This window comes from Bombyx mandarina, chromosome 11 (assembly GCF_030267445.1).
Source record: "Bombyx mandarina strain Sakado chromosome 11, ASM3026744v2".
Lineage (NCBI taxonomy): Eukaryota > Metazoa > Arthropoda > Insecta > Lepidoptera > Bombycidae > Bombyx > Bombyx mandarina.
The window spans coordinates 10528338-10553753 of record NC_143218.1 but is presented as its reverse complement, the minus strand read 5'-3'; the positions used below and the strand labels follow the sequence as shown (position 1 = coordinate 10553753).

General features: G+C 37.5%; 2 protein-coding genes across 2 annotated transcripts in view; one reads left to right on the top strand and one right to left on the bottom strand.

Annotated features, from left to right (window-relative positions):
* The window catches only part of GSTo4 (glutathione S-transferase omega 4), a 5844-nt gene extending 2591 nt beyond the window's left edge, over positions 1-3253 (top strand). The window contains exons 4-5 of the mRNA XM_028185214.2: positions 515-751; positions 931-3253. Of these exons, the coding sequence (XP_028041015.1) occupies positions 515-751; positions 931-1065 (372 nt within the window). The 3' untranslated portion in view covers positions 1066-3253. The remainder of the gene's footprint in view (positions 1-514; positions 752-930) is intronic.
* On the bottom strand, positions 1075-25416 carry LOC114251048 (RAB11-binding protein RELCH homolog). Its single transcript, XM_028185225.2, has 16 exons — positions 25069-25416; positions 24605-24775; positions 23233-23393; positions 22728-22949; positions 22285-22595; positions 21994-22194; positions 20871-21033; positions 19730-19895; positions 18451-18822; positions 16747-17095; positions 14465-14749; positions 14161-14279; positions 13708-13864; positions 12681-12892; positions 7836-7965; positions 1075-6636 (listed from the first exon to the last, which is right to left on the bottom strand). The coding sequence occupies exons 1-16, from the start codon at positions 25292-25294 to the stop codon at positions 6414-6416; spliced, it is 3468 nt and encodes a 1155-aa protein (XP_028041026.2). The 5' UTR covers positions 25295-25416; the 3' UTR covers positions 1075-6413.

The window sequence follows — 25416 nt, the reverse complement described above, 5'->3', positions numbered from 1 at the left end:
GCCTCTGAAGGCTATCAGCATAGATAGGGAAAAAAAGCACACGGGCATTGCATTGACAATCGTTGGGGCACAAAATTACTGGAGTGGTGATGTCGTACGGGACGTCGTAACGTGGGCAGATAACCCAAGAGGTGAATCGATGACCTTGTCAAAATAGCTGGACTGGACTGGACTTTTACTGGTGGTAGGAACTTTTGTGAGTCCGTACAGGTAGTTGCCATCACCCCGCCTATTTCTGCCGTGAAGCAGAAATGCGTTTCGGTTTGAAGGGTGGGGCAGCCGTTGTAACTATAGACCTTAGAACTCATATTTCAAGGTGGGTGGTGGCATTTACGTTGTAGATGTATATGGACTCCAGTAACCGGTTAATACCGGGTGAGCTGTGAGCTCGTCCACCAATGTAAGCAATAAAAAAAAGAATGGAGTGCATATGAAGAGACATATACTCAGCATTGGGTAGGCACGGGTTGAAGAAGAGAAACGAAAACGGTAAAAAGTTATTCTTCAATTTCAGATATTTGTAATGTATTTCAAAGTTATGAGAACGCCCGATACGATCAACGATGAAACGTTAATGAGTTATCACAAAGCTCTTACATTTTTCGAGGGACAGTTAAGGAATCGTGGCACAAGATTTCTCGGCGGCGAAAAGCCTGGATTCGCAGACTACATGATCTGGCCATGGTTCGAGAGAATTCAATCGATGAACGATGAAAAACTCAAAATTAAATCCGCAAAATTCGACTTACTGGTACATACCTTACCTTACCTTTTGTATGAATGATTTAAACTAACCTAACCTAACTATATAAACATAGGTCAAGCACGTAAATCGAAGATCTACATCAAATTCGTTAAAATTTTAAAGGCACTTTGATTGTATTATTGGATGTTTATTTGCTTTTCTGAAATCTAATTTATAAATTCTAGGTTGCCTACATAGAAAACATGTATAAGGATCCAGCTGTCAGTCAATACCTACTACCTAAAGATGTCATGGATAAATTCCACGCCGAATATAAGACAGGGAAGTTCGAAGTGCAATCGATCGAAGATCTGTTGTAAATAAAAGTCTTTTAATATAATAAAAAAAAACATTGTATTTCTTACACTGACAACATAATCCTGTGGCACCGATATACGATTACGATTTTTAAGTACATTGCTATTATGATTCGAAATTAAAATATAAATTCAGTATAACAGTAATTATCAGAGATAGTTTTAATGACATTATTTATTAGTAATTTAAGCCACAATGATATAATAAATAAACAATAACTAATAAATAAATATTTACTTACAATCACGCCACGTTAACTAGTCCCATGATAAGTTCGTAAAGAACTTGTGTTACAGGTACCAGATAACGGAAATAAATGTAAGATTTTTATTATACACATACATATATTTAATATACATCCATAACCCTGGAAAAGACATTTATATTTATCATACAAATATCTTCCCTTGGCGGGATTCGAACCCGCGATCCCCTTGTGTATAATAATAATAATAATAAATAGTATAGATAATATAGGCGGCTAGATAGGTACCAACAACACAACAATTTATGAATAATGCTAATTAAATAAAAATATAATTTGATTAGGTACTGTTATTGACGTGAAGCTAAACACCAATCTTAAAGCACGATGCCACATTTGTGTAATCGTTATAATGTTACAGCTTTAATTCATAGTGTATTTTGACCCCAAATTACGTCATATACAACTACTTGCGTTTGGCCGAATAACGTAACTTATAAAAATATGCTTTTAATATAGATTTTCAATTCTGACAGTTAAACCAAAAACAATAAAAGTAAGCGATTATATTGGAAATTAATAAAAAATAAGATCACAATTTGTCTCTGTTTTCCAATTACAGCACAAGAGGGCATTATGCGGCATAATGCTCAACGATAATATAAACAAAATTTCGATTAATGCTAACTTAAAGAAAAAACACTTGTCAATTTTCTGTCACTGAGTCGGTATCGATTGCGAGTATCACGCGAGAGCATTACTTTTGAGAGTGCTCGATTGTGCGAAGCGTTGCTGTAGTTGAAACATTCAACGTTGAGCATTATACCGCATAATGCCCTCTTGTGCTGTAATTGGAAAACAGGGTGTATCTTTTTGATATTGGTTCTTTTTTTTGATGAGAGTAGACATAAAACCTATCGCATGGCCAGTTATAAAAAAAATAAAAAGGAAAAAAAGAAGACTATCAGCGACCGCACCGCGCGCATTGTACAACTCGCCGCGTGTTTTTCATCTCAATATATTAGGTTTTTTTGGGTTTTGTTATTCTACTTTTAAGAACTCCTACGAACATTCATCGTTGTTGTGCGAGTGTTATATGCGTTTTGTGAACACAAATAATTTTAAGGAGTGCGGTCAAGCTGTCCGGCCCTTAGCCGCCATTACCCGTCGTCCACCAGTCGCGTTCCTTGGATTCTACTGCCTACAAGAAGCCAGCGACGGAATGGCTGGTACGTCTACTAATCGGCCTGCCTCTCTTCTTGTTCACCTTTTGGTGATACTCGTCCCCGCAGGAAACTCCAAAAAATAAAGAACCAGCGCACCGCCGCGCCGTGGTGAAAATTCCCAAAAATATAGTTTTTTTTCTCACTAGATATATTATTTATGGATCGAGTATTTACTTAATAATTAGAATATCACAATAATAAAATTTTAAAATGAATTTTAATATATATGTAAATTATTTATATGAAATTTGAACTACAACGCAAAATTATTAATAAATACACAACACAATTATAGGAAGCACAAATTAATCTAACACCTAATAAAATGTAATAACTTTTAATAGTCGTAACGCCATCAAAGTTCTGACTACAGATGTGTAGCTTTTTTCTTAAATCACAAAGTTTATCGCAGATTAGATGTAACTGACTTTAGATTTATTGCCATGATTAAAAAAGTAGCTCGTTGGATGTGTAGTTAAGATCGCGAACCGAAAAAGATAAAAAAAAATATATATACATCTATAGTCGGATTTTTAATTAGACGAAGCCAGCTGACAGTAGCTAATGTCACTTTGTGAAATAATGTTGCTATATTTAAAGTAATAGTGATGCGTTCAGTTCTCGTTCAATCACATGAATGAATAATGAGTTTGAAAAGTTAATCATTAATTTCAAACTATCAAAGAATATTATTTATATTTTACAATAAAATTGTATTAAAGTGCTCCAATATATGTTACTAGTAGTATGTAACTACAATCAGTTTTTTTATTTTCATTACCTACCTATAATTGTTATATTTTATACGTCTATAATTTCAACTATATGATGTATTGGAAATAGGACAGTCTTACAAGCTTCCTCGCAATGTTTTTCTTAATGTTTAAAACACTCGGTATTCAGTACAGGTAGATACTATAGGAACATAATATTTCGTCGAAAACCCGTTGGTATGTACAAAGCACGCCTAAAATTCGAACCCCGTACCCGATATCGGCAATTCGGCACACCAACTATTCACTAGACAATCGAGGAAATTTCATTAATTCAGGAGTTTTTTCAATCGTTCACTTTGTCACAACACTATTTTTATTTCATCAAAAACTGACAACACAGTAAACGTCAGTTGACTTCGTCTAATAAAAAATCCGACTATACATCAAATATTGCTAATTGTGAATCGCTAATTCTGTTGTGTGAATCTGAAGATTGTTCTATATGAAGTATGGTAATATACAATGCTGCGATCTCAGATAAGATATATTTACTGAAATTGAGTATTAAATTAACAATGCATTTGCTACCTCTATTATTTATGGTAAATACGTAATTCTAATTTGTGTTATGATTTGGTATTTAAGAGTAGGTACGTGATCTCAAATCATCGATTTTGTTCATTTTAAGTCTGCTTTTTAATTTTAATCTCAAATGACGCAATATGTTTGAAGAAAAAATATTTTAATGAAACCGAATATGTTTAAAATTAGTTTGATTATTGATACACGCGTGAAACTGCGACTTGCCTACCTAGTATATAATTAATATTTGCAACTTTGATCAATACTGCTCTATGAATTATGCAAGATTTTTCTTACTATACATACATAATTGAGAGTATAATACTATAAGAAACTATTTACTGTGCATAATTTTTTAACGATATCACTTATTGTAAAATCTATTGTAAATAGTGAAGTATTGTATTTTATTTATATTGTATTTTTATTTAATATTCTATTTGTAAATATTATTAATTAACACTTAACTGTTACTGAAATTTTATTTATAAACACAGTTTTATTTATCACAATAAAAACGGAGGCCTTTTCTCTTCTTTTCTTTCTCTGAGTATTCTATATACATATCGACGAGTGAAAGACTATTTGACTTAAGCGACATTTTTGCAACCTTACAGAAGAGCCATTTCAAGTTTAAAATTTGGCAAAAATATTATAACAAAAAAATCTTCAGCTATTTGAATGGAGTAAACTTAATTAAAAACATCGAACTGTTGATGCGGATACCAAATAAAACGCACTTATAATTACAATGATAAATGTCCCTTAAACCTAATAGCCTTTCACCTCTAGATACATAGAATATCTTATCTTATATATTTAAACGAGCAATTCTTGAATATATATTTTATATAATCTGAATCTCGGAAACAGCTCCAACGATTTTCATAAAATTTAGTTAATTTAGTTTAGGGGGCGATAAATCGACCTAGCTACGATTTATTTTCAGTAAATTTTGTTTTATTCGTGTTTTCAATAATCAACTTTATCGATAATTTAGATTTTTTCTTTAAATAACCAGTTCATATTTAAAAAATATTATTCATATTTCATCATTTTATCAATATGTAATTAGTATTTAAATATAAATTCGAAAAAACACAACTTATAAAAAAAAAACAAGCAAAGCCGGCTTTTATCTAGTACAATATAATATGCTTATTTTAACACAACACATTGGTCAATTAATAATTAAATAATATTTTGAGGATAGCTTCAGTATTATTAGGATTCAGTGACAAAGATTAATATGCAGTTAATGCAATACATAACATGTAAATTATTATTATTATATTTAAAGATACAAATAACATAATAAGAAATAACAGAGATTCATTTAGTAAATGTTCGTAGATAATTTTTATTGCACTATTTACTTTTGTACTGTACACACATGCTCAGCTGAAGCATGTATAGTGAGCTTTAAATAATAAATCTACCTTATTAGGAATGCATTATTTAGTAACTACTTAATAATAAATTACAATTTACATTTTTTTTTAAGGATGTTTGTTCCTTGTAAATTTAAATGCTAAAACATTCCGTACGGAATATTGAAGAATGTTCAACCGCGTAAAACGTAGTTGTTAAACGATCACTATATAGATAAATCAATACGGCGGTCGGGGTACCGAGGCAAACTACCCCAAATGGGGTAAAATTAAATTTTGGGGGGGAAAAATGAAACTTTTGTGAGTAAAAAGTATATATTGAAGTGAAACTTCTTTAGAATAGAATAAATTTTTAGTTATTGTTTTCTTTTCAAAATTATCATGGGGGCTGGCTATATATAATATGAAAGATACTAAAAAGAAGCGATTTCGTTTCTTTTTTGTTCTTCGCCATGGGGTAGTATCAACTTACACAAAAATATTTTGGAGTGATAATGAAAAAAGTTCCCCGACCGCTGAATTAATAGATTTTAATCATGTAAGTTGATTATTCACAAATATATATTTTTTTGTGGTGTACATACATATATGGACATACGAGCGCGTTCAATGTTTATCAACAAATCCACATACCATGTAGCACAATTTTGATATTTAACACATTGACTGCCGTGTAGGTCACCGGTGCCCTACGCGGCCCACTGAAGTAACTATGTCGATTTCTCTCTTTGTTCTTCTTACTAAGGCGCCGGAATATCTAGTAGACTGGGAAAGACTAATCCTAAGATACTGACAATTAATTTATTTCTAAGAGACCTAATAGACTAAAATATATATTTTGCTTAGATGAGCGGACGAGCTCACAGCCCACCTATTTTTAAGTGGTTACCAGAGCCCATAGACATCTACAACGCAAATGCGCCACCCACCTTGAGATATAAGTTCTAAGGTCTCAGTATAGTTACAGCGGCTGCCCCACCCTTCAAACCGAAACGCATTACTGCTTCACGGCAGAAATAGGCGGGGTGGTGGTATCTACCCGTGCGGACCACAAGGGGTCCTACCACCAGTAGATACATATAAATACCATAAAATATACATTATCAAACAAAAGAAGGCAATCCAGGCACGCTTAGTAACATAAATCGACGTAATTACATCAGTGCGCCGCGTAGGGCACCGGTGACGTACATGGCACTGAATGTTAAGCTCCCGTTCACGTGACGTCAGCTACGGTTTCTTTTTAAATATATTCTGTAAATTGATGTTGGTCTTGGATTGGTGGAACATCTGCGTGACCCTCCTGCCGACCTCCTGCGCGGCGAGCAGGTTGGCGGGGCGCGGGGGGTCGCGCGCGGGCTCGGCGGGCGCGCCGGCCGCCGTCTGCACCAGGCTCTCCACGGCCGCCCGGTGCTGCGACAGCGCGGGCGACTGCACCTCCTCCTCCAATTTTCTGTAACATCCAAATGTTTTTTTCAATACGCTTTTATTAGCTTTTTTTAAGCTATTGCATAGATTTTATCGCGGGTCTTGGGCGCGGCTTGAGAGCGGAATCCAGAAATTTCGTAACGAAAATAACCTGTCACCCCCACTACGAAATAACTAAAACAATAACTAAACAAATAACTAAAACCGCGCAAGGTTCAAAGTAGGCATGGTCGTTGTGCAACGTAAATGGTTATTGAAACTATCTATAGACAAAATTGCGGTTAGCTAGTTTCACCGTACTGCAATAACCTGCTAACATCTACTACCTCAATCACGTCACCGATCACGAACACAAATCCACAAAACACCTGGTGTTAAGTGGTTACTGGAACCCATAGACATCTACAACGTAAATGCGCCACCCACCTTGAGATATAAGTTCTAATGTCTCAGTATGGTTACAACGGCTGCCCCACCCTTCAAACCGAAATGCATTACTGCTTCACGGCAGAAATAGGTTGGGCGGTGGTACCTACCCGAGCGGACTCACAAGAGGTCCTACCACCAGTAATTACGGTTCTATTTTTATTACACGATGTTATTCCTTTACCGTGGAAGTCAATCGTGAACATTTGTTGAGTACGTATTAGAAAAATTGGTCCCGCCTGCGGCATTCGAACACCGTTGCATCGCTTCAACACGAATGCACCGGACGTCTTATCCTTTAGGCCACGACGACTTCAAATTCGTTTAACTTCGTACCGCTCGGTCGGCAGCTATCGCGACACGCAGCGTAAACATGCAACGGTGTTCGAATCCCGCAGGCGGGTACCAATTTCACTAATGAAATACGTACTTACTTGACAAATGTTCACGATTGACTTCCGCGGTGAAGGAATAACATCGTGTAATAAAAATCAAACCCGCAAAATTGTAATTTGCCTAAGTTACTGATGGCAGGACCTCCTGTGAGTCCGCACGGGGTAGGTACCACCACGGAGGACCTTAGAACTTATATCTCAAGGTGGGTGGCGCATTTACGTTGTAGATGTCTATCGGCTGCAGTAAACACTTAACATCAGGTGGGCTGTGAGCTCGTCCACAAACCTAATCAATAAAACAAAATTGTAAATATGCGTCCAATGAATGTAACTATAACTCGATATGGTTAGACAAAGGGTTAGTGGAAGCCTACAGCATGAATGCTGTTTGTGTATGTGGTACCTTAATGCGGGCAGTATAGCCGGGTGGCGCCCGCAGTGGTGCACCGCCAGCTGCAGGCCCGGCGTTAGGGCTGCCACGCGCTCGGCGCACGCGGGGCCGCGCTCGCACAGGGCGCACAGTAGCGACACCGCTGGAAGTTTTGAAAAAAGAAAAAACTGTCTAAAAAGAATTTTATTATCACTACATAGTATAAAACAAAGTCGCTTTCTCTGTCCCTATATCCCTGTGTATGCTTAAATCTTTAAAACTATGCAACGGATTTTGATGCGGTTTTTTTAATAGATAGTGATTGAAGAGGAAGGTTTATTATATGTATAATATCCATTAAATAGTGGAGAAATCAATAATAAATTACAGTTTCCGAAGCGAAGCGAGGGCGGAACGCTAGTAATATATATATTATGTCGGAGACGCCACGGGGACACCACGTGTGACTCACATATTTCTCTTCCCCTAAAAGGGAAGATATATAAGATCTTATAAGGCCTACTGTCTTGTATGGATCAGCTTGTTGGACCACTAAAATAGTGGATAAAAGGCGATGAGATGCGAATGTTGCGATGGATGTATGAAGTAACGAGAATTGATAGAATACGGAATGAATATGTAAGAGGAAGTCTGAAAGTGACACCTGTGACAGAGAAGTCGAGATCTGCGCGTTTGGAATGGTATGGACATGTGATGAGACGAAACGAAAATGAGGTTGGTAAGAGAGTGTTAACTGTGAATGTAGAAGGATATAGAGGAAGAGGTAGACCTAAGAAGAAATTGATGGATTGCGTGAAAGACGATATGTGTAAGAGAGGTGAACGGTCGGTTAGTTCTTTTGTCGTCTATTTTTTTCTTTCGTTTCTTTTCTCTGTTTGTTTCTTTTCAAATTCTTGTCAAGTCTATATCTTAGTATATGTCTAGTCGTTGTAGGTCTTATGTCCTGTCAAACAGGTTGCACGCCAGGACAAGGGGAGTGCCAAATATACGTTTTTCGTGGTCTGGTATGTGTACAGGAATTCAAATGATGACAAGGCTGAGCTGCTGGCCGATGCACTGCAAGAGCAGTGCACCACCAGCACTCAACACGCGGACCCCGAACACACCGAGTTAGTCGACAGGGAGGTCGAGCGCAGAGCTTCCCTGCCGCCCTCGGACGCGTTACCCCCCATTACCACTGACGAAGTTAGAGACGCGATCCACAACCTACAACCTAGGAAGGCACCCGGCTCCGACGGCATCCACAACCGCGCGCTAAAATTTTTGCCAGTCCAACTGATAGCAATGTTGGCTACAATTTTAAATGCCGCTATGACGCACTGCATCTTTCCCGCGGTGTGGAAAGAAGCGGACGTTATCGGTATACATAAGCCGGGCAAACCGACAAACGAAACTTCTAGTTACCGTCCGATTAGTCTCCTCTCGACGATAGGAAAAATTTACGAACGGCTCCTTAGGAAACGCCTCTGGGATTTTGTTACCGCGAACAAAATTCTCATTGACGAACAGTTCGGATTCCGCTCAAAACACTCGTGCGTACAACAAGTGCACCGCCTCACGGAGCACATTCTGATAGGACTAAATAGGCGTAAACAAATCCCGACCGGCGCCCTCTTCTTCGACATCGCGAAGGCGTTCGACAAAGTCTGGCACAACGGTTTAATTTATAAACTGTACAACATGGGAGTGCCAGACAGACTCGTGCTCATCATACGAGACTTCTTGTCGAACCGTTCGTTTCGATATCGAGTAGAGGGAACTCGTTCTCGTCCCCGTCAACTGACCGCCGGAGTCCCGCAAGGCTCCGCGCTCTCCCCGTTATTATTTAGTTTGTATATCAATGATATACCCCGGTCTCCGGAGACCCATCTAGCGCTCTTCGCCGATGACACGGCTATCTACTACTCGTGTAGGAAGATGTCGCTGCTTCATCGGCGACTCCAGATCGCAGTAGCCACCCTGGGACAGTGGTTCCGGAAGTGGCGAATAGACATCAACCCCACGAAAAGCGCAGCGGTGCTCTTCAAAAGGGGTCGCCCTCCGAACATCACTTCGAGCATCCCACTCCGTAGTAGGCGCGCAAACACCTCCGCCGTTAGTCCCATCACTCTCTTTGGCCAGCCCATTCCGTGGGTCTCGAAGGTCAAATATCTAGGCGTCACCCTCGACAGAGGGATGACATTCCGTCCCCATATAAAAACGGTACGCGACCGCGCCGCGTTTATTCTAGGACGACTCTATCCAATGCTTTGTAGTCGAAGCAAACTGTCCCTCCGTAATAAGGTAACTCTCTACAAAACTTGTATACGCCCCGTCATGACGTATGCAAGCGTAGTGTTCGCTCACGCAGCCCGCACCAACTTGAAATCCCTTCAAGTTATTCAATCACGATTCTGCAGGATAGCCGTCGGAGCGCCTTGGTTCCTTAGGAATGTGGATCTCCACGACGACCTGGAGCTCGACTCCCTTAGTAAGTATCTACAGTCGGCATCGCTGCGCCATTTTGAGAAGGCGGCACGACATGAGAACCCTCTCATCGTAGCCGCTGGAAATTACATACCCGACCCAGTAGACCGAATGGTAAACCGTCGACGTCGCCCAAAGCACGTCATTACGGATCCTCCTGATCCATTAACGGTGCTTTTAGGCACCACAAGCACCGGTCACCGTCCTCGTCGAACCCGTCGCTTGCGACGAAGGGTTCGACGAGTGAACTAACCCATGGACACAGCCCACTGAGTTTCTCGCCGGATCTTCTCAGTGGGTCGCGTTTCCGATCCGGTGGTAGATTCTGCGAAGCACTGCTCTTGCTAGGGTCAGTGTTAGCAACTCTCCGGTTGAGCCCCGCGAGCTCACCTACTAACGTTAGGGCGAAGCTGAAATAGCCTCTCAAGGCTATCAGCACAGGTAGGAATTAAAAAAAAAAAGAATTCAAATACTGAATACAAATTTTTGGGGGATCGTGTGAAAGTAATGTAACATTGGGCTTGATGATTGGCGTATTCAATGACATAGCTACGCGCACGGGCGGCCTATTCTCCTTATCTAGATGTCAAGGGATCTGAACGCCAATAACCGTGGCTATCACACCGGTGGTGCTGGAGCGTGTTGCAAACATCGATTTCGACTAATAGAACAGCCCTCTTATAGTAACCGGCAAACTTCTTGAGCAAATGACCTTGACCGCGCAGAACCGAATTTTAGATCACTTTGGTGGTGAGGGTGAGGCGCGACGGCAGGGGAAATCGTATCGAGCGCGTTATTGGTAGATCAGTCGAACCTTGCGCCCCGCACCGCGCCCTCATTCCGCTTGCTCCCAAAAGTACGCTTGCGTACAGTGAAAGTCTATCGTTATTAATCGTTAAGTTATTTGTTATAATTACTTGTGGACTTTGTTGCCATGACTATTTGTTGAGTGTTTGTTGATTTTTTATAAAACATACACTATGCCGCGACAAACTGGTGTAGTATTCAAAAGAAAGGGTAGAAAAATTGTGTACGACGTATATTGCTTCATTGTAAAACAGGGGAAGAATGATATGGAAAAATTAAAACAGACTTCGGAAGTAACAAAACCATCAGTGAGTACTGTTAGGTGCATTATTAAGGAAACTAAAGGCTTCGTCAAACAGAACGCGTAATTAGCGCGCGTCAGAGCGCTACGCTATGACGTCGAGATGTGATGTACTACTGTGGTAACATACCGTCACACAGCGCGCCAGCGCTATAGGGCTCATAGCGCTGGCGCTCTGTTTGACGGTATAATACCGTAGTAGTACAATACATCTCGGCGTTATAGCGCGGCGTTAGTTTAGCGCTCTGACGCGCGCTAAGTACGCGTTCTGTTTGACGAAGGCCTTAAGGCTCTGGCTTGCTCGCCGTGTTTCGGACTCCGGGTAAGAAAAGATCAGAGAAGAAGAAAGTTACCGGAATGGATAGTTTCGTTCAATCTGTAATAAAAAGATGTAATCATAATAACTACATAACAAGCAGCGAAACTCCGTACCGTAGAAAGGCATCGAAAAATTTAAAGAAGATATAAATTTTAATGGCTCGGAATGAAGCTTACGACGTATTATGAAAGAGCTAGGCTTCAGATGGAAAAAAAGAACAGAAAATAATCGGAAGCTGGTAATTGAAAAAAGTAACATTCGATTACTACGAATCGAATATCTTCAAAAAATAATTAATTATAGACAAAAAAGAAGACCGAATCGACCGAGTTGTAAACTACACCGATGAGCCCTATGTCGACTAATCACGATGATAGCGACTCGGGTGATGAAAACAGTGATGATGATGATGGTCAAGATTATGATAACGAAAAAAAAATTACAAATACCAGCTTCGCTTCAACTGAACCAAGACCTAGCAACAGCTCTAGTTTTGACTTAATAGAAGGAATATCTATTTTACCCCAAGATTAAATTATTAGAATTATTAACCTATATGTTTTGTTGATGTTCTAATAAATATATAAATAAATACATATGTTGATTTTAATAATTTAATAGCATTATGACGCAGAGTAAGTAATGTTTTTGCACGTGAGTGTACCATGCGCGAACTTACCCCCACTACGTCAACAAATGCTCAAGAAGTTTGCCGGCTATTATACCAAAGTATCAATCTCAATTTGGTGTGCTACATTGAAATTTCAAACAATTTTATTTTTGCTATCCCCAATTTTTTTATTTTTTTTATTTATAACTTCATAAACTAGAAAGTATAAAAGCGGACTTAATGCCATAGGCATTCTCTAACAGTCTACCTTAGGGGAGTGCAGAGATGAAGCTTGGCAGGTGGTAATTACTAGCAAAACAAAAATTAGGAAGGTTTATTCGAGCATGACAGTACCTTTCTCTGAGACGGCGTGGCTATCGGCAGTGGGCAACACCAATAGAGTTAGTGCCTCGGCCGCTCGCAGCCCTTCCTTCGTGGAGAGCACGTGTGTACCGCACAGCAGGTCGTCGGCCGCGGCCCAACACTGCGCTTCGCACGCCAGCCCTCGGATCAAACAGGTGCGAGTCATACTGCCCCATGAGGTGAGTGCTACTTCGCGGACCGACCTGTAATATTGAAGTGAAACTTCTAATGCGACTTCCAACAAGGTTGCTTTTTTTTCTTTTTTCCTGTCTAAACTGAGAGCCTTGAGAGACTATTTCAGCGTAACCTTAACTAGTAGGTGAGCTCACGGGGCTCAAACCTGACGACGTTGCTAACACGAACCCTAGCAAGAACCGTGACGCAGAATTCGCAGAATCTACCACCGGATCAGAAACGCGAAACACTGAGAAGATCCGACGAGAAACTCAGTGGGCTCTGTCTGAGGGTTAATTTACTCGTCGAGTGATGAATGATAATTTACATATAGAGGACACGTTTCTAGGCGATATCATTTAATAACATACTTTAGGCATAGTGATAATAAGGTACATTTTACTTTGTTATTAGTCGAGTTGACGACGCGTTTAGAAAGGATATTTGGATACCTACAAATTGGAATCCTTTTTATCAATTACCGGTTGGATCCACGAATATAAGAATGATGAAGATGGTATTTTTTTATCCGCGAATAGGGAAAATGCGAATATAATTTTTTTTACTGTATTACATTTCCACGTCACCGCGATATCTGCGGCGTCGTAGTGTAGTTGAGGCCGAAAACTCATTTAAGATTCAAATAAGTTTTAAGATTCGAAACTGATACGCGTCAACCTAACTCGCTTGACGTTAATTAGCTTGATTTATTTATTGATTAATTAATTTTTTAATTCAATTTTAATTATTAATTTTTTAAATTAATTTAGGAAAAAAGTCGTCAATGTCGCAGTCATCTATCTAGAATCGGAATTTATATTTTATTAATGCAGATAAAACTCACACATCATCGTCGTGCAAGAGAGCTACGACAGCCGGCAGGACTTGTCGTTCTATACATTTCTCATTTATTTCTGTTGTGTTCAACAGCTCTGTGATAATATTGGAGATGTAGACGCGGACTGAACTGCCGCTTGCGCTCTCGCAACTGCTGGCCGCAACTAATCGAAAAACATTAGCGGGCTATTTAATGAAAATAAAATAATTCAATACAGCATCTGCATATAAACAAAAATGACGCATTTGTTTAGTATCTTACACTGTTTAGATTTAATTTGCCAGCAATTCAAGAAAAACCTAAAATATTTACTGATACGTTTAGTTTCTCGAAAAATTAATAAGAACAAACTTATCGAAGACGAAAGCAAGCAGATTTAAAAAACCAAATTATTTATGGTTGTTATGTGCGCGTAAATTATATGAATGCTTAAGTATCATGATTTATTAAATAACTCACACTCTCTAAGGTGTTGTAAATAAAAATCAAGTGTGTCTGGTCGATGTTCGCAAACCCACTTCATTGGAATGGATAATACTTTAGGCGGGAAACTGCGAAGACTACAGTACATTACCCATCTGAAAAATAAATGAAATCGTTTAAAGCAGTGTTTTTTTTTTTTCATTCCGTATTTTTGATCTATTGCAAACGACTTAAGTACAATAGGCATAGCTTTCAGAGCCTTAAGATTATCTAATATTTTAAGCACTGACATACGCCGGAACACATTACGTAACTACTAAATTGAATTATGAATACATACTTCTGTAAAAATTCTCCGTGTTGTGAATAATTCCCAATCGCTGGCAGCACTGTGACTGAATAGATACCGACCACCACAGAGCTTTCGACATTTACAGTGTGAAGTTTCTCCATTTTCTGCTCGAGATTCATTATAATATCGGTGAATATCGGGTTCAGGATGTGGGTAGTAAAGCTCACACCAAAATTCTCCGCATAACTCGAAAATAACGAAATGAATTTTTCATACATCGTTTGATGACTCAAAACTTTTGAAGTTGTCGCTAAGTCTAGGACTTGTTTTACGCTGTAAGGATGGAAAAATTAAAATATTTATTCGTATGAAAAATTTATAAAAAGTACCACGAAGAAGACTACTAAAACCGCAACAAACATCGAAATTGGTTAATTTACAAAATATATCAAAATATATTAAATATCTGAGATAAGAAGTCAAGTAAAATAAGAATTATTTTTGTTTTTTATTTATGTTTTTTAATTATTATATTATTATTCTCATAATCCTCTCGCAGGGCTGCTGGAAGAGATCTCTTAAAGAAATAAGCAGTGCCTTTGTACTTAATTTTCCTATTACTCTGTACTATGTCTTATTTTTTGTGTGTACATAAATAAATAAATAAAAATAAGAATTCTTCTATCAAAAACATTTCAAGAATTTTTTTTTTTAACATTTGAAGGTAGTTAGCATTTAACATTTTAATCGTAGGTGAGGACTTTTTGGCGGGAACGCGAGGAGTGAAGTTGTGTGATTTGTTTTATTTTGTCTATTTCGTGTTTCTTCAGGTTTAAATGTGTAATAACGGTGGTTTATTAACTGTTTAATATCTGTGAAAGTGCACAAATGTGGGAAAATGAAACAAAGCCGCTGGACGGAACTTCTCGGGTTCCTCCAAAAAGTCCACTGAAAAAATCTCAGTAAATGACCACCATTTTACTGCGATTATATTTCATTCCATATCATCTCATTTCATTTAATGTCATCCCAATTGATTAATGCCTCAAATTAATCATCTTCATTTCATTTCACTTCATATTATCATTTATCATAAAAATAAGAATATAAATTAAAATAAAACATGACTTAAAGGTCTTAGTTACCAGGTCATAAAATCTCTTAACAAAAAAAAAAATCGTAGGTGACCACGAAAACTGTAAAGCATTCGAAGCGTCGAAAATAATATAGTGACAACAAAAAGGCGAGATCAAAACCCAAAAGTAGTCTTAATTAAAGGTCAACGGCTCGCGAAGACTAACCGTTTTTCTTTTGCTTTGATGAAATTAAATTTGAAATCGCCTTATAAAATCTGAAAATTCGATTTTGATTGTGAGACACTTCATGAACTTTCATCATGAAATTTTATATATAGGTTTTTAGGAACGGGAGCAATTACAATGCCCTACTAAGGGTACCTTTCATCCAGAACTTACTAGTGGTAGGACCACTTGTGAGTTCGCGCGGGTAGGTACCACCGCCCGGCCTATTTCTGCCGTGAAGCAGCAATGCGTTTCGGTTTAAAGGGTGGGGCAGCCGTTGTAACTATACTGAGACCTTACAACTTGGCGCGTTTACGTTGTAGATGTCTATGGGCTCCAGTAGCCACTTAACACCAGGTGAGTTATGAGCTCGTCCACCCATCTAAGCAATAAAGAAAGAAAAAAAAGAAAAAAATCCATTACTGTGGATATTTTTCTTCTACACTAATGCGAGCAAAGCCGCGTATAAATGCTAGCGGCCCATGGCCTGATTTCCCCTCGTGTTGTCGATGCCGGGCACAGTACCAAGACCACACCCATACCTGACACAGCCAGGCTTCTCTTACAAAGATATCCCCCTGCTTCTGATCGGGAATCAAACCCGTAATTATAATACATACCGGCTATTTCGGACAGACCGTGTGGTACAAAATTGACTCTTTTTTTTTTTATAATGTTGCATAATATACCTATTTCATATATATATATATATATATATATTGCTTAATTGGGTGGACGAGCTCACAGCCCACCTGGTGTTAAGTGGTTACTGGAGCCCATAGACATCCACAACGCAAATGCGCCACCCACCTTGAGATATAAGTTCTAAGGTTTCAAGTTTAGTTACAACTGCTGCCCCACCCTTCAAACCGAAACGCATTACTGCTTCACGGCAGAAATGGCAGAGTGGTGGTACCCACCCGCGCGGACTCACAAGAGGTCCTACCACCAGTAAAAAATAATGTAATGAAATATCATGTAATATCTTTCGAAACCATCGCGATTACAACTAAAATATTGGACACTCACAAATCAATAAACCAGTTCAGTTCCGGCCATCTAACGTCCGGTTTCTCTTTGACCAGACGGTTCGTAGCAGCCAGCAGCGTCTTAGCTTCAACATTGCTCACGAAGCATTGTAAATCCACGAAATGCTCCTGTTCCTCTAAAGGTACCTCTTGTAAAATTATATTCTCCATATCACAGTCAGACGAGGTGGCATCTTTGATTATTTGAACGTTTATAACGTATGCCAGTTTCGCTAATACTAAAGATTTCATAAGATCTAAATACAGAGCAGCGTTTTTCCATTCATTATCCGAGCTCTCTTTCGCTGCGTTTCTCATAATACGTGTACACAGATCGGTACAGAATTTCCCTGAAAACGGTTTAGTTGGGTAAACTTTTTTTTTTCATAAAAAACTGGGACGAGATAAACGAATGACATTTATTTATTTAACACAATAAATATAAATATTACATATTTCATCAACCATCACAAACAGGAGGACAGTTAAGGTCACTATTCTTTGTTTTCACTTATCATCTTTCGTGCAAATAATAGACGAGACAGATAATATAATGTTTATTAGGGCAAAGCGTGCCAAGGAGGCCAGAAAAGTAAATAAATCAATTTTACTATTCGAAAAAAAATATATGGATACGTTAGAAGACGAAATAAAATCTGTTTTGTTCGTAAGCGTCTTGATGAACTGTGGTAGATGTATAAGCATATCGATGGGTGAAAGGCTGTTTGGTTTATGTGACATTTCGTTTAGTACGGGACATTTATCTTTGTAATTAATTAAAGGTCGGTTTTATTTAGTACTAGCGGCCCGCCCCGGCTTCGCTTGGGAAGTAGCAAACGCGATGTAAAGAATTTTACGTAGTTTTTTTACACATTGGATTAACATTATTGGAGTTTCAGTAAGGATCCCTATATTTTTTTAAATATCATAAATATAACCTATGTCACCCGGGGATAGCGTAGCTTACCAACAGTGAAAGAATTTTTTAAATCGGTTCAGTAGTTTCGGAGCCTATTCAATACAAACAAACAAATTTTTCCTCTTTATAATCTATATTAGTATAGATTAGTATCAACAATTCTATGTTTTTATGTGAACTTCAATTAAGTTTACCACATTCAAATAGCTCTGAAGAAGTTTTTTTGTTATGATAGTTTTTTCATATTTTAAACTTTAAATGGCTCTCCTGTAGAGTTGCAAACATTTCGCTTAAACCAAATTTTCACAGGTCTTCACACGTCTATAAACAGTTTTATAGCGACCTTTTTTATATTTTTTAGTGCTTAGATGGGTGAACAAGCTCGCGGCCCACCTGATGCTAAGTGGTTACTGGAGCCCATAGACATCCACAACATAAATGCCGCCACCCACTCTGAGACATGAGTTCTAAGATCTCAGTATAGTTACAACGGCTGATGCAACCTTCAAACCGAAACGCATTACTGCTTCACGGCTGAAATAAGCAGGGTGGTGGCACCTACCCGTGCGGACTCACAATCAAATCAAATCAAAATCAAAATTTTTTTATTCAACATAAATGAAAGTACATACTTGTTGAACGTCAAAAAGAAGTACCGCCAATTCACAAAAACTAGCCTCCGTCCTGAGAAGTACTGGCAAGAAACTCAGCAGGCATGTTTTTTTTTTAATATTCTTTTACCTCCTATATAGGTCCTACCACCAGTAAAAACATACTCGGACATACCTGCCATCAGAGCGCTTCTCGCCAGTATCGGCCCAAAAATGCTGACCGTATCTTTGACGTGCTTCTCGATCGGATCCTTCAGGAAACCGAACATTATATTCTCGAGCTGCGCGTACTTATGTTCCGCAACCGGACATATTAGGCACGCGGATTTTAGGGCCAAACTCCTAATTTCGATCTCGTTCGATTCGCACATCAGCACCACCAGACTGAGCAGTAGGGACGTGCACAGCTCGATCGGAACGTACGGAGCTATAGCGACGCAGATCTGGCTGGCCAGGATCCGTCGCTCGGCCGACCTCGATGCCAGTAACTCAGCTACGGAGGACAACACTTCCCCGCTGCCTCCCCATTTCACTATGTAACACGCCGCTGAAACAACAATAGTACATTGTGCACAAAAAAAACAATTTAACTGTTATTTTATTTATTTTTAAATAAACTACTACTAATTGAATAAGAACTGTCTGATGAACTCATCTTTGTTTAATACTTCACTATTAAATTTTATTGCCTTTTGTTTATTTCACTTTTACACTAAACACAATATTGCGAATTACCCGAGCACAACAATGGCGAAGAATTTCAGGTGCGTGAGAGCAGACGTAGACACTAACGCGCATGCGCACTTGACAGAATCCAGGAAGAAAAAGTTAGACTTTCTTCCCTGTACAGCGGGACGAAAACCGAACTTTCGGCGTAAGTAGGGAAAAAAATTCCTAGAATGACTTTTTGGTGGGAACGGGAACGCAAGGAGTGAAGTTGTGTGATTTGTTTTATTTTGTCTATTTAGTGTTTCTTCAGGTTTAAATGTGTAATAACGGTGGTTTATTAACTGTTAATATCAGTGAAAGTGCACAAATGTGGGAAAATGAAACAAAGCCGCTGGACGTAACTTCACGGGATCCTCCAAAAAGTGCACTGAAAAAATCTCAATAAATGACCACCATTTTACTGAGATATCTTATATTTCATCCCATATCATATCAAATCAAATCATCTCATTTCATTTTATTTCATTCAAATCAAATCAAATCAAATTAAAAATAAATGAAAATGAATGAATACCAGTTGATTAATGTCTCAAATTAATCATCTTTATTTCATTTCCTCCATATTATCATTTTTCATAAAAATAAGAATATAAATTAACATACGACATGACTTAAAAGTCTTAGTAACAATGTCATAAAATCCCTTAAAAAAATCGCTCTTAAACTTCGCCACTCTACACGATACAGCCAAAATAAAACATCGTATTATTAATGTTAGATGTTACCTTCACATATGGACCTGGTGTCGGACGGCTCCGGCTTCTTCACGAGTGTAAGTAATGAGTGTAAGGTGCGAGCGCGTCTTGGATCTCCGGTCGGAAGCAGAGCCACGCTCGCTGCTAGTAATGCCGCAGCTTCGAAACGTCGTGCCACGAGAGTATGAGGGATTATCTATATAAATAATTCACGTTATCTTTTGCCGTGAAGCAGTAATGCGTTTCGTTTTGAAGGGGGAAGGCGTTGTAACTATACTTGAGACCTTAGAACTTATATCTCAAGATGGATGGGGCATTACGTTGTAGATGTCTATGGGCTCCAGTAACCACAGAACACCAGGTGGGATGTGAGTTCGTCCAACCGTCTAAGCAATAAAAAAAAATACCGAAAAGAATTCCACCTACTTCTCCCAGAGTGAGTGACGACATTCACTACCTCATATCTATGAACGCCAGTATACATATTTAGAGCAATTCAAATCAAAAACAAACCACAGTTGCATATACTGTCTCGCGGTATATCACTAATCATCCTCATCAGAATCTGATCGGTTTGCACCCGTGGTAACGATTCAGAAAAATATTTTTTAAAAAGGATGCAAAGAGACTCATTCCTGAAGCCGGAATTAATCGCATTACTCCTTAAAAATGCGAGTATCTCTAAATCAATCTACTTATTTTATGTATAAGTGATCACAGTAATTATATTTTAGTTATTCAGATCCACATAACATTGGAAATTGTAATAATGTAGATATTTTCGATAGTCAGCGTCCATAATTATTTATTTATTTTTTAAACTAGTATATTCTTCATTATTGAATAATGTGCGTAAAGGTTTGGTTTATTTTCTTAAGTATATTCCGACCCAAATCCTATATTCGCAGCTAAAGAGTTCTTTATTCGCGGATCCAATTGGTACATACACATTGATAAAAAAGATTCCATTAAGTTGGTATCCAACCCAATATATCCTTTGTAAACGCGCTTTTCCATATTCACGTTCCCTGTATTCGCGGCATATAGAACATATACCCGCCAATAAAGAGCTTTTACTGTACATAAAATATGTTGTCAATACTGTACGAGCGAGGACAATACAGTGTAAGATGTGTACGTAAATATATGAATAGAAATTTCTAGATCTTACCCTAGGCATAGTGTCGGCAGCCAGCGTTAGAAACCCAGGCACTGTTATTGGTTTATCATTGTTTATTAGTTCTACTAAAAGATCGTTCGAGAATGATTCGTTCAGGTTCAGCGTCTCACAGCACCAGTTTAGAATTGATACTTTTAGACTATTTGGTAGACCACTGCAATTATTATATAAAAAAAATTACTAATGTTCCTTGATTAATACTAATGCATGTAATCGAGTAACCGCAAACTTTTTGATTTGTCATCATTCAGTCAACAATGGATCTTCACACCCAAGTCGAATATGTACATACGGTATTCATTTATGCATTCCTAACCATTCACGTGACGATGACGATAGGCTCTACTAATTGCAGGTCGCATTAACCGACATTATTTTATTATTTTGGATATCTCAGTGTCTCGTCATATCACCGAGATAAACTCCTTATATTTTTAAAGTAAACCATTGAATGAAGTCTCAATAAAATCGGTGCTTTAGTTTTTTCATGATACATATGCAAGCAAACGCAACTAGAAAACATAAAAATAAGGTGAATTGAAGACATTTAAATTGCCTATACTGAAACTAAATTTAAACACTTTGTTTATAAACATCTTAATTTACAGGCAAGTACCTAATAAACATATTTTAGATAAAATTATTGTGTCATCATCGTATCTGCGTTCGTGTCACGTTCGTTTGATTTACTTAAAACTTTGTAACAAATTATTTGAAACCTACCTTTACCTACTTTAAAAAAATAGACTCTTATAAATAAGAATAATTTATATATTTAATATAGATATTTATAAATAAGAATAATTTTACGGTTTAATTACACAGAAGTCTTTCGTGACCGTGAAAACTGCAAATAGGTAATTCTAAACGTCGGAAATATTTGATAACAATTAAAAAAACACGAGACTAAACCTTAAAAGTAGTTTTAACTTTTAATTATGTATGTCTTACGGCTCTTATATGTCTTCATGGTAGGCAGCAGGTTGGTTCTGACCCTGGTATTGCTAACGTCTATGGGCGACGATAGTCACTCACCAGGCGGGCCACATGTTCGTTTGCCTACAAGGGCAATTAAAAAAAAACTAAAAACCGAAATGGGAAAGCATATAATTACCTGTCGATCCACATTTCCTTACTACTCGTTTCGATGCTGTTGTATTCATATTGAACACGTGTCCACTCGCCTCCATCATTTATGCTAAGGGCTTCATCTAAAGTGGTGACACTACCGCGCCGCAACGGTGAATCTCTGATACAATTTTCACCCAACACAGTATGTTCAAAGGAACTTAGCGTAGAGCCTTCTTTTCTGGTGCTGAAAAAAATATTTAAAAAATATACACAGAAATTTATTTTAAAATATTACTGATTCGGTCTACTTCAAAAAGGTCTTGTTAAAACTCACATAGTACTATTCTTTTCACTCTCAATCATTTCGAACTGTTCTGGTGTTGCACTATGTGTAGAATTTCCACTCCCGTAATGATTCTCTGAAGCCGTACATGTTATTGGTGTAGTATCAATAGCCTGTTCGGCTTCAATCATTTTTTCATCTTTTGTGTTTAAATCAAGGGCTTTGCTCTCGGTGGCAGGACTTGCAAGAGAATTCAAACTGACAATAGCAGCATCATACAATTTTTGAAAATTTTGCTTCTCCATCTCTAAGGCCATAGCCTTTTGTTTCAGCATTTCTATCTCTTCAGCTTGAATGAGAAGCTATGAAAAAAGTTATATTAACATAATATAATAAGAGAGGACGACCCACTTGGTTTTATCTACCAAATAACTTAAACATCACACCACTTAGGCAAAATAAAATGACAAATGTCAAATAATATTTTAACTCACCTCAGCTGCCCAATCATTATCATGATCAATCGAGTCCTGGCAACTGATACAAATACTCCTTTCATCAAGTTCAGTCTGGCATCCAGCGTCTATTTGTTGCCAATTTGTTTCAGTTGATGAGTCTACTTTAGGTACACTCAATACTGACTCTCCTCGGAATAGGGAGACTATTCCTGCAGGTCGAGGCATATTCAAACCTACATCATCCCAATCTTCGAATTCCTGGCAAGAATTCAGTACATGTAATACAATTATAGATTCAAATCTATTAGTTTAAATGATCTCTCTAACAAAGTTTTATTTTACTGAAGTGTAGGCTTTTTGGGAAATAATATTTAATGATATCAATTATGATTTTCAGTGTCCCTCTCCAGAAAGATAATATAGGTGATACTCTACTATTGTTCAGTCAAACGTCGACTGTTTTGAATTCATTATAGCAACTCATAATTGCATTATAGAAATTTTGTTAGTTTTATAATAATATTGTATATTTTCAGCTTACCTGATCAGGATTCTCATCAGAAAATGTAATTGAAGTTAATTTATAATCTTGCATAAGTAGATATTCATTAATCAAGAAATTGAGTGCTCTCTTCTCATGGGGCTTTAAGGATCTCTGGTCACATATTTTTTGGGAACTTTTATCTAATGTTGATGAACCATCTAAAAATTAGTGTGGAAACATATTCATAACTATATTTGAAATTTATATTAGTAATCTATAGTTTTTACGGACATTACGTTATAACTAGTGACCATGCATCCAATTGACTTGAAACTTGGTATCCATGTATAAAATACATGTACTTAATGGATAGACTAATATTTATATGAGCGTTGGACTCCCTACACCAGTTGCGGGGGCGTTAATGATGAGAATCTTTGTGGGAGTGAGAAATAATAATGTTAATTTTAAATGCCCAGTGAAGTTAATATAAGATAAAGCTAGTAGCATTGTGATGTCAGACTATCTATTATATATGATCCACCCTTGATCTTTAGACCAGCAAAGTATTGTGATATATAATTCTCTACAGTTTAAATTAATGCTGAAATTCAAATACATCAAGTATAAGATATATGTTTCACTACCTAAGCAGTCATAATGTAATTTACATCCGCATAAAAGAGAACAAAGTTCATTAGTAATAAAATAATAGGTATCAATTTAAAAGATCATAGTTTAAGAAACAAAAATCTGGTAGTACCTTTTTTTTATTGCTTAGTGAACTTATCTCACAGCCCACCATTTTATTTATTTATTTTTTATTGCTTAGGTGGGTGGACTAGCTCACAGCCCACCTGGTGTTAAGTGGTTACTGGAGCCCATATACATCTACAATGTAAATGCGTCACCCACCTTGAGATAGAAGTTCTAAGGTTGAGGTATAATTGCAATGGCTGCCCTACCCTTCAGGTTTGATTTTTTTATTACACTATTTTATTCCTTCACCATGGAAGTCAATCGTGAACATTTGTTGAGTACGTATTTCATTAGAAAAATTGGTACCCGCCTGGGATTCGAACATCGATGCATCGATCAACACAAATGCACAGACCGTCTTATCCTTTAGGCTGCAAAGACTTCGAATCTATCTGTGCAGACCTACTCAATATGGTCTAAAGTTTTACATTACACTTAATATTGTAAAATTCTTACTCTGACATTCAACTTTACAATTAAAGTTTTCTTAGGGAAACTAAAAAGCCAAAGTGAGATTGAAGTGAATTATAGTGAAAAATTATTATATTTATAAATCACAAAACTACTAGACATAATATCAACTTAGGTATATATGTTCAATTTGCTTTTTAATCTCAATTTTTTGTAGTTTATTTTAGATCACTTTTCATGTTTCAAGTTCATAACCAACCTGCAAACTGTGTAAGATTAGCCCTTAGGGAATTAATAGTTTCCCTTGCCTTACGCAGCTCAAATTCTAGAACAGCCACGTCACCCCCACTACCACCACGGTCACCTCCACCATCTTCTGAATATCTTGCTGTGTCCAAAGAGTCTAAAGTTGCTTGACTTGGAGTGCGGTCTATAAAAATAAAATAAAAAACATAAGTATTTTAATTATATTTGGAAAATTTTAGATACCAGTAATTTTTTTTTATAACTTGATTTCTTACATTGCTCTAAATAGCACTAGATTTTACTGAATTATGTTAAATTTAAAGTTTTCAAGACGTGGGAGAAACATGAATTGGAATATATCTATTTATTTCCCGATTTGCATAAATTGCCTAAATTGCCTAAATTTTGGACTTAAGTACTTAAATCATTACAAAAACTGTCCATGTATAGTTTTATTGAAATGGCATTTCAACTCACGTATAGAATTTAATTCAGATGCTCTAGAGACATGCTGTTCAAAATTTCCAGGATTCGAGAAGAATTCTCTAAGTTGAGGAAGTTCCTTGCCGCTCTCTACAAGCTCAGTGTGGAGTTCTAAGGCAGTCAGGAAGAAGTTGTCTTTTAGCAGTTTTGTAGCTATATCCTCATAAGACAAATGAGGTGTATCGAAAGATGACTCCTCTGTTTCCTTGTACGGATTCATGGTTCAAATTTGAAAAGAAATCATTACAAATAAATAAAGATTTTTGCTTAAATTTTAATCGTAACTTAGAAAGTAAAGTGATAAAATAAACAGAGCAAACTGTTATTAAGTATTTTTGACAG

Coding starts and splice junctions, on each gene's coding strand:
- LOC114251048 (XM_028185225.2), bottom strand. CDS start 25,294: ATGAATCCGTACAAGGAAACAGAGGAGTCATCTTTCGATACACCTCAT. Junction 22,950..23,232: donor CTGATGAGAATCCTGATCAG/GTAAGCTGAAAA, acceptor AATTCTTGCCAG/GAATTCGAAGATTGGGATGA. Junction 13,865..14,160: donor TTTACAACACCTTAGAGAGT/GTGAGTTATTTA, acceptor TTTTTCGATTAG/TTGCGGCCAGCAGTTGCGAG.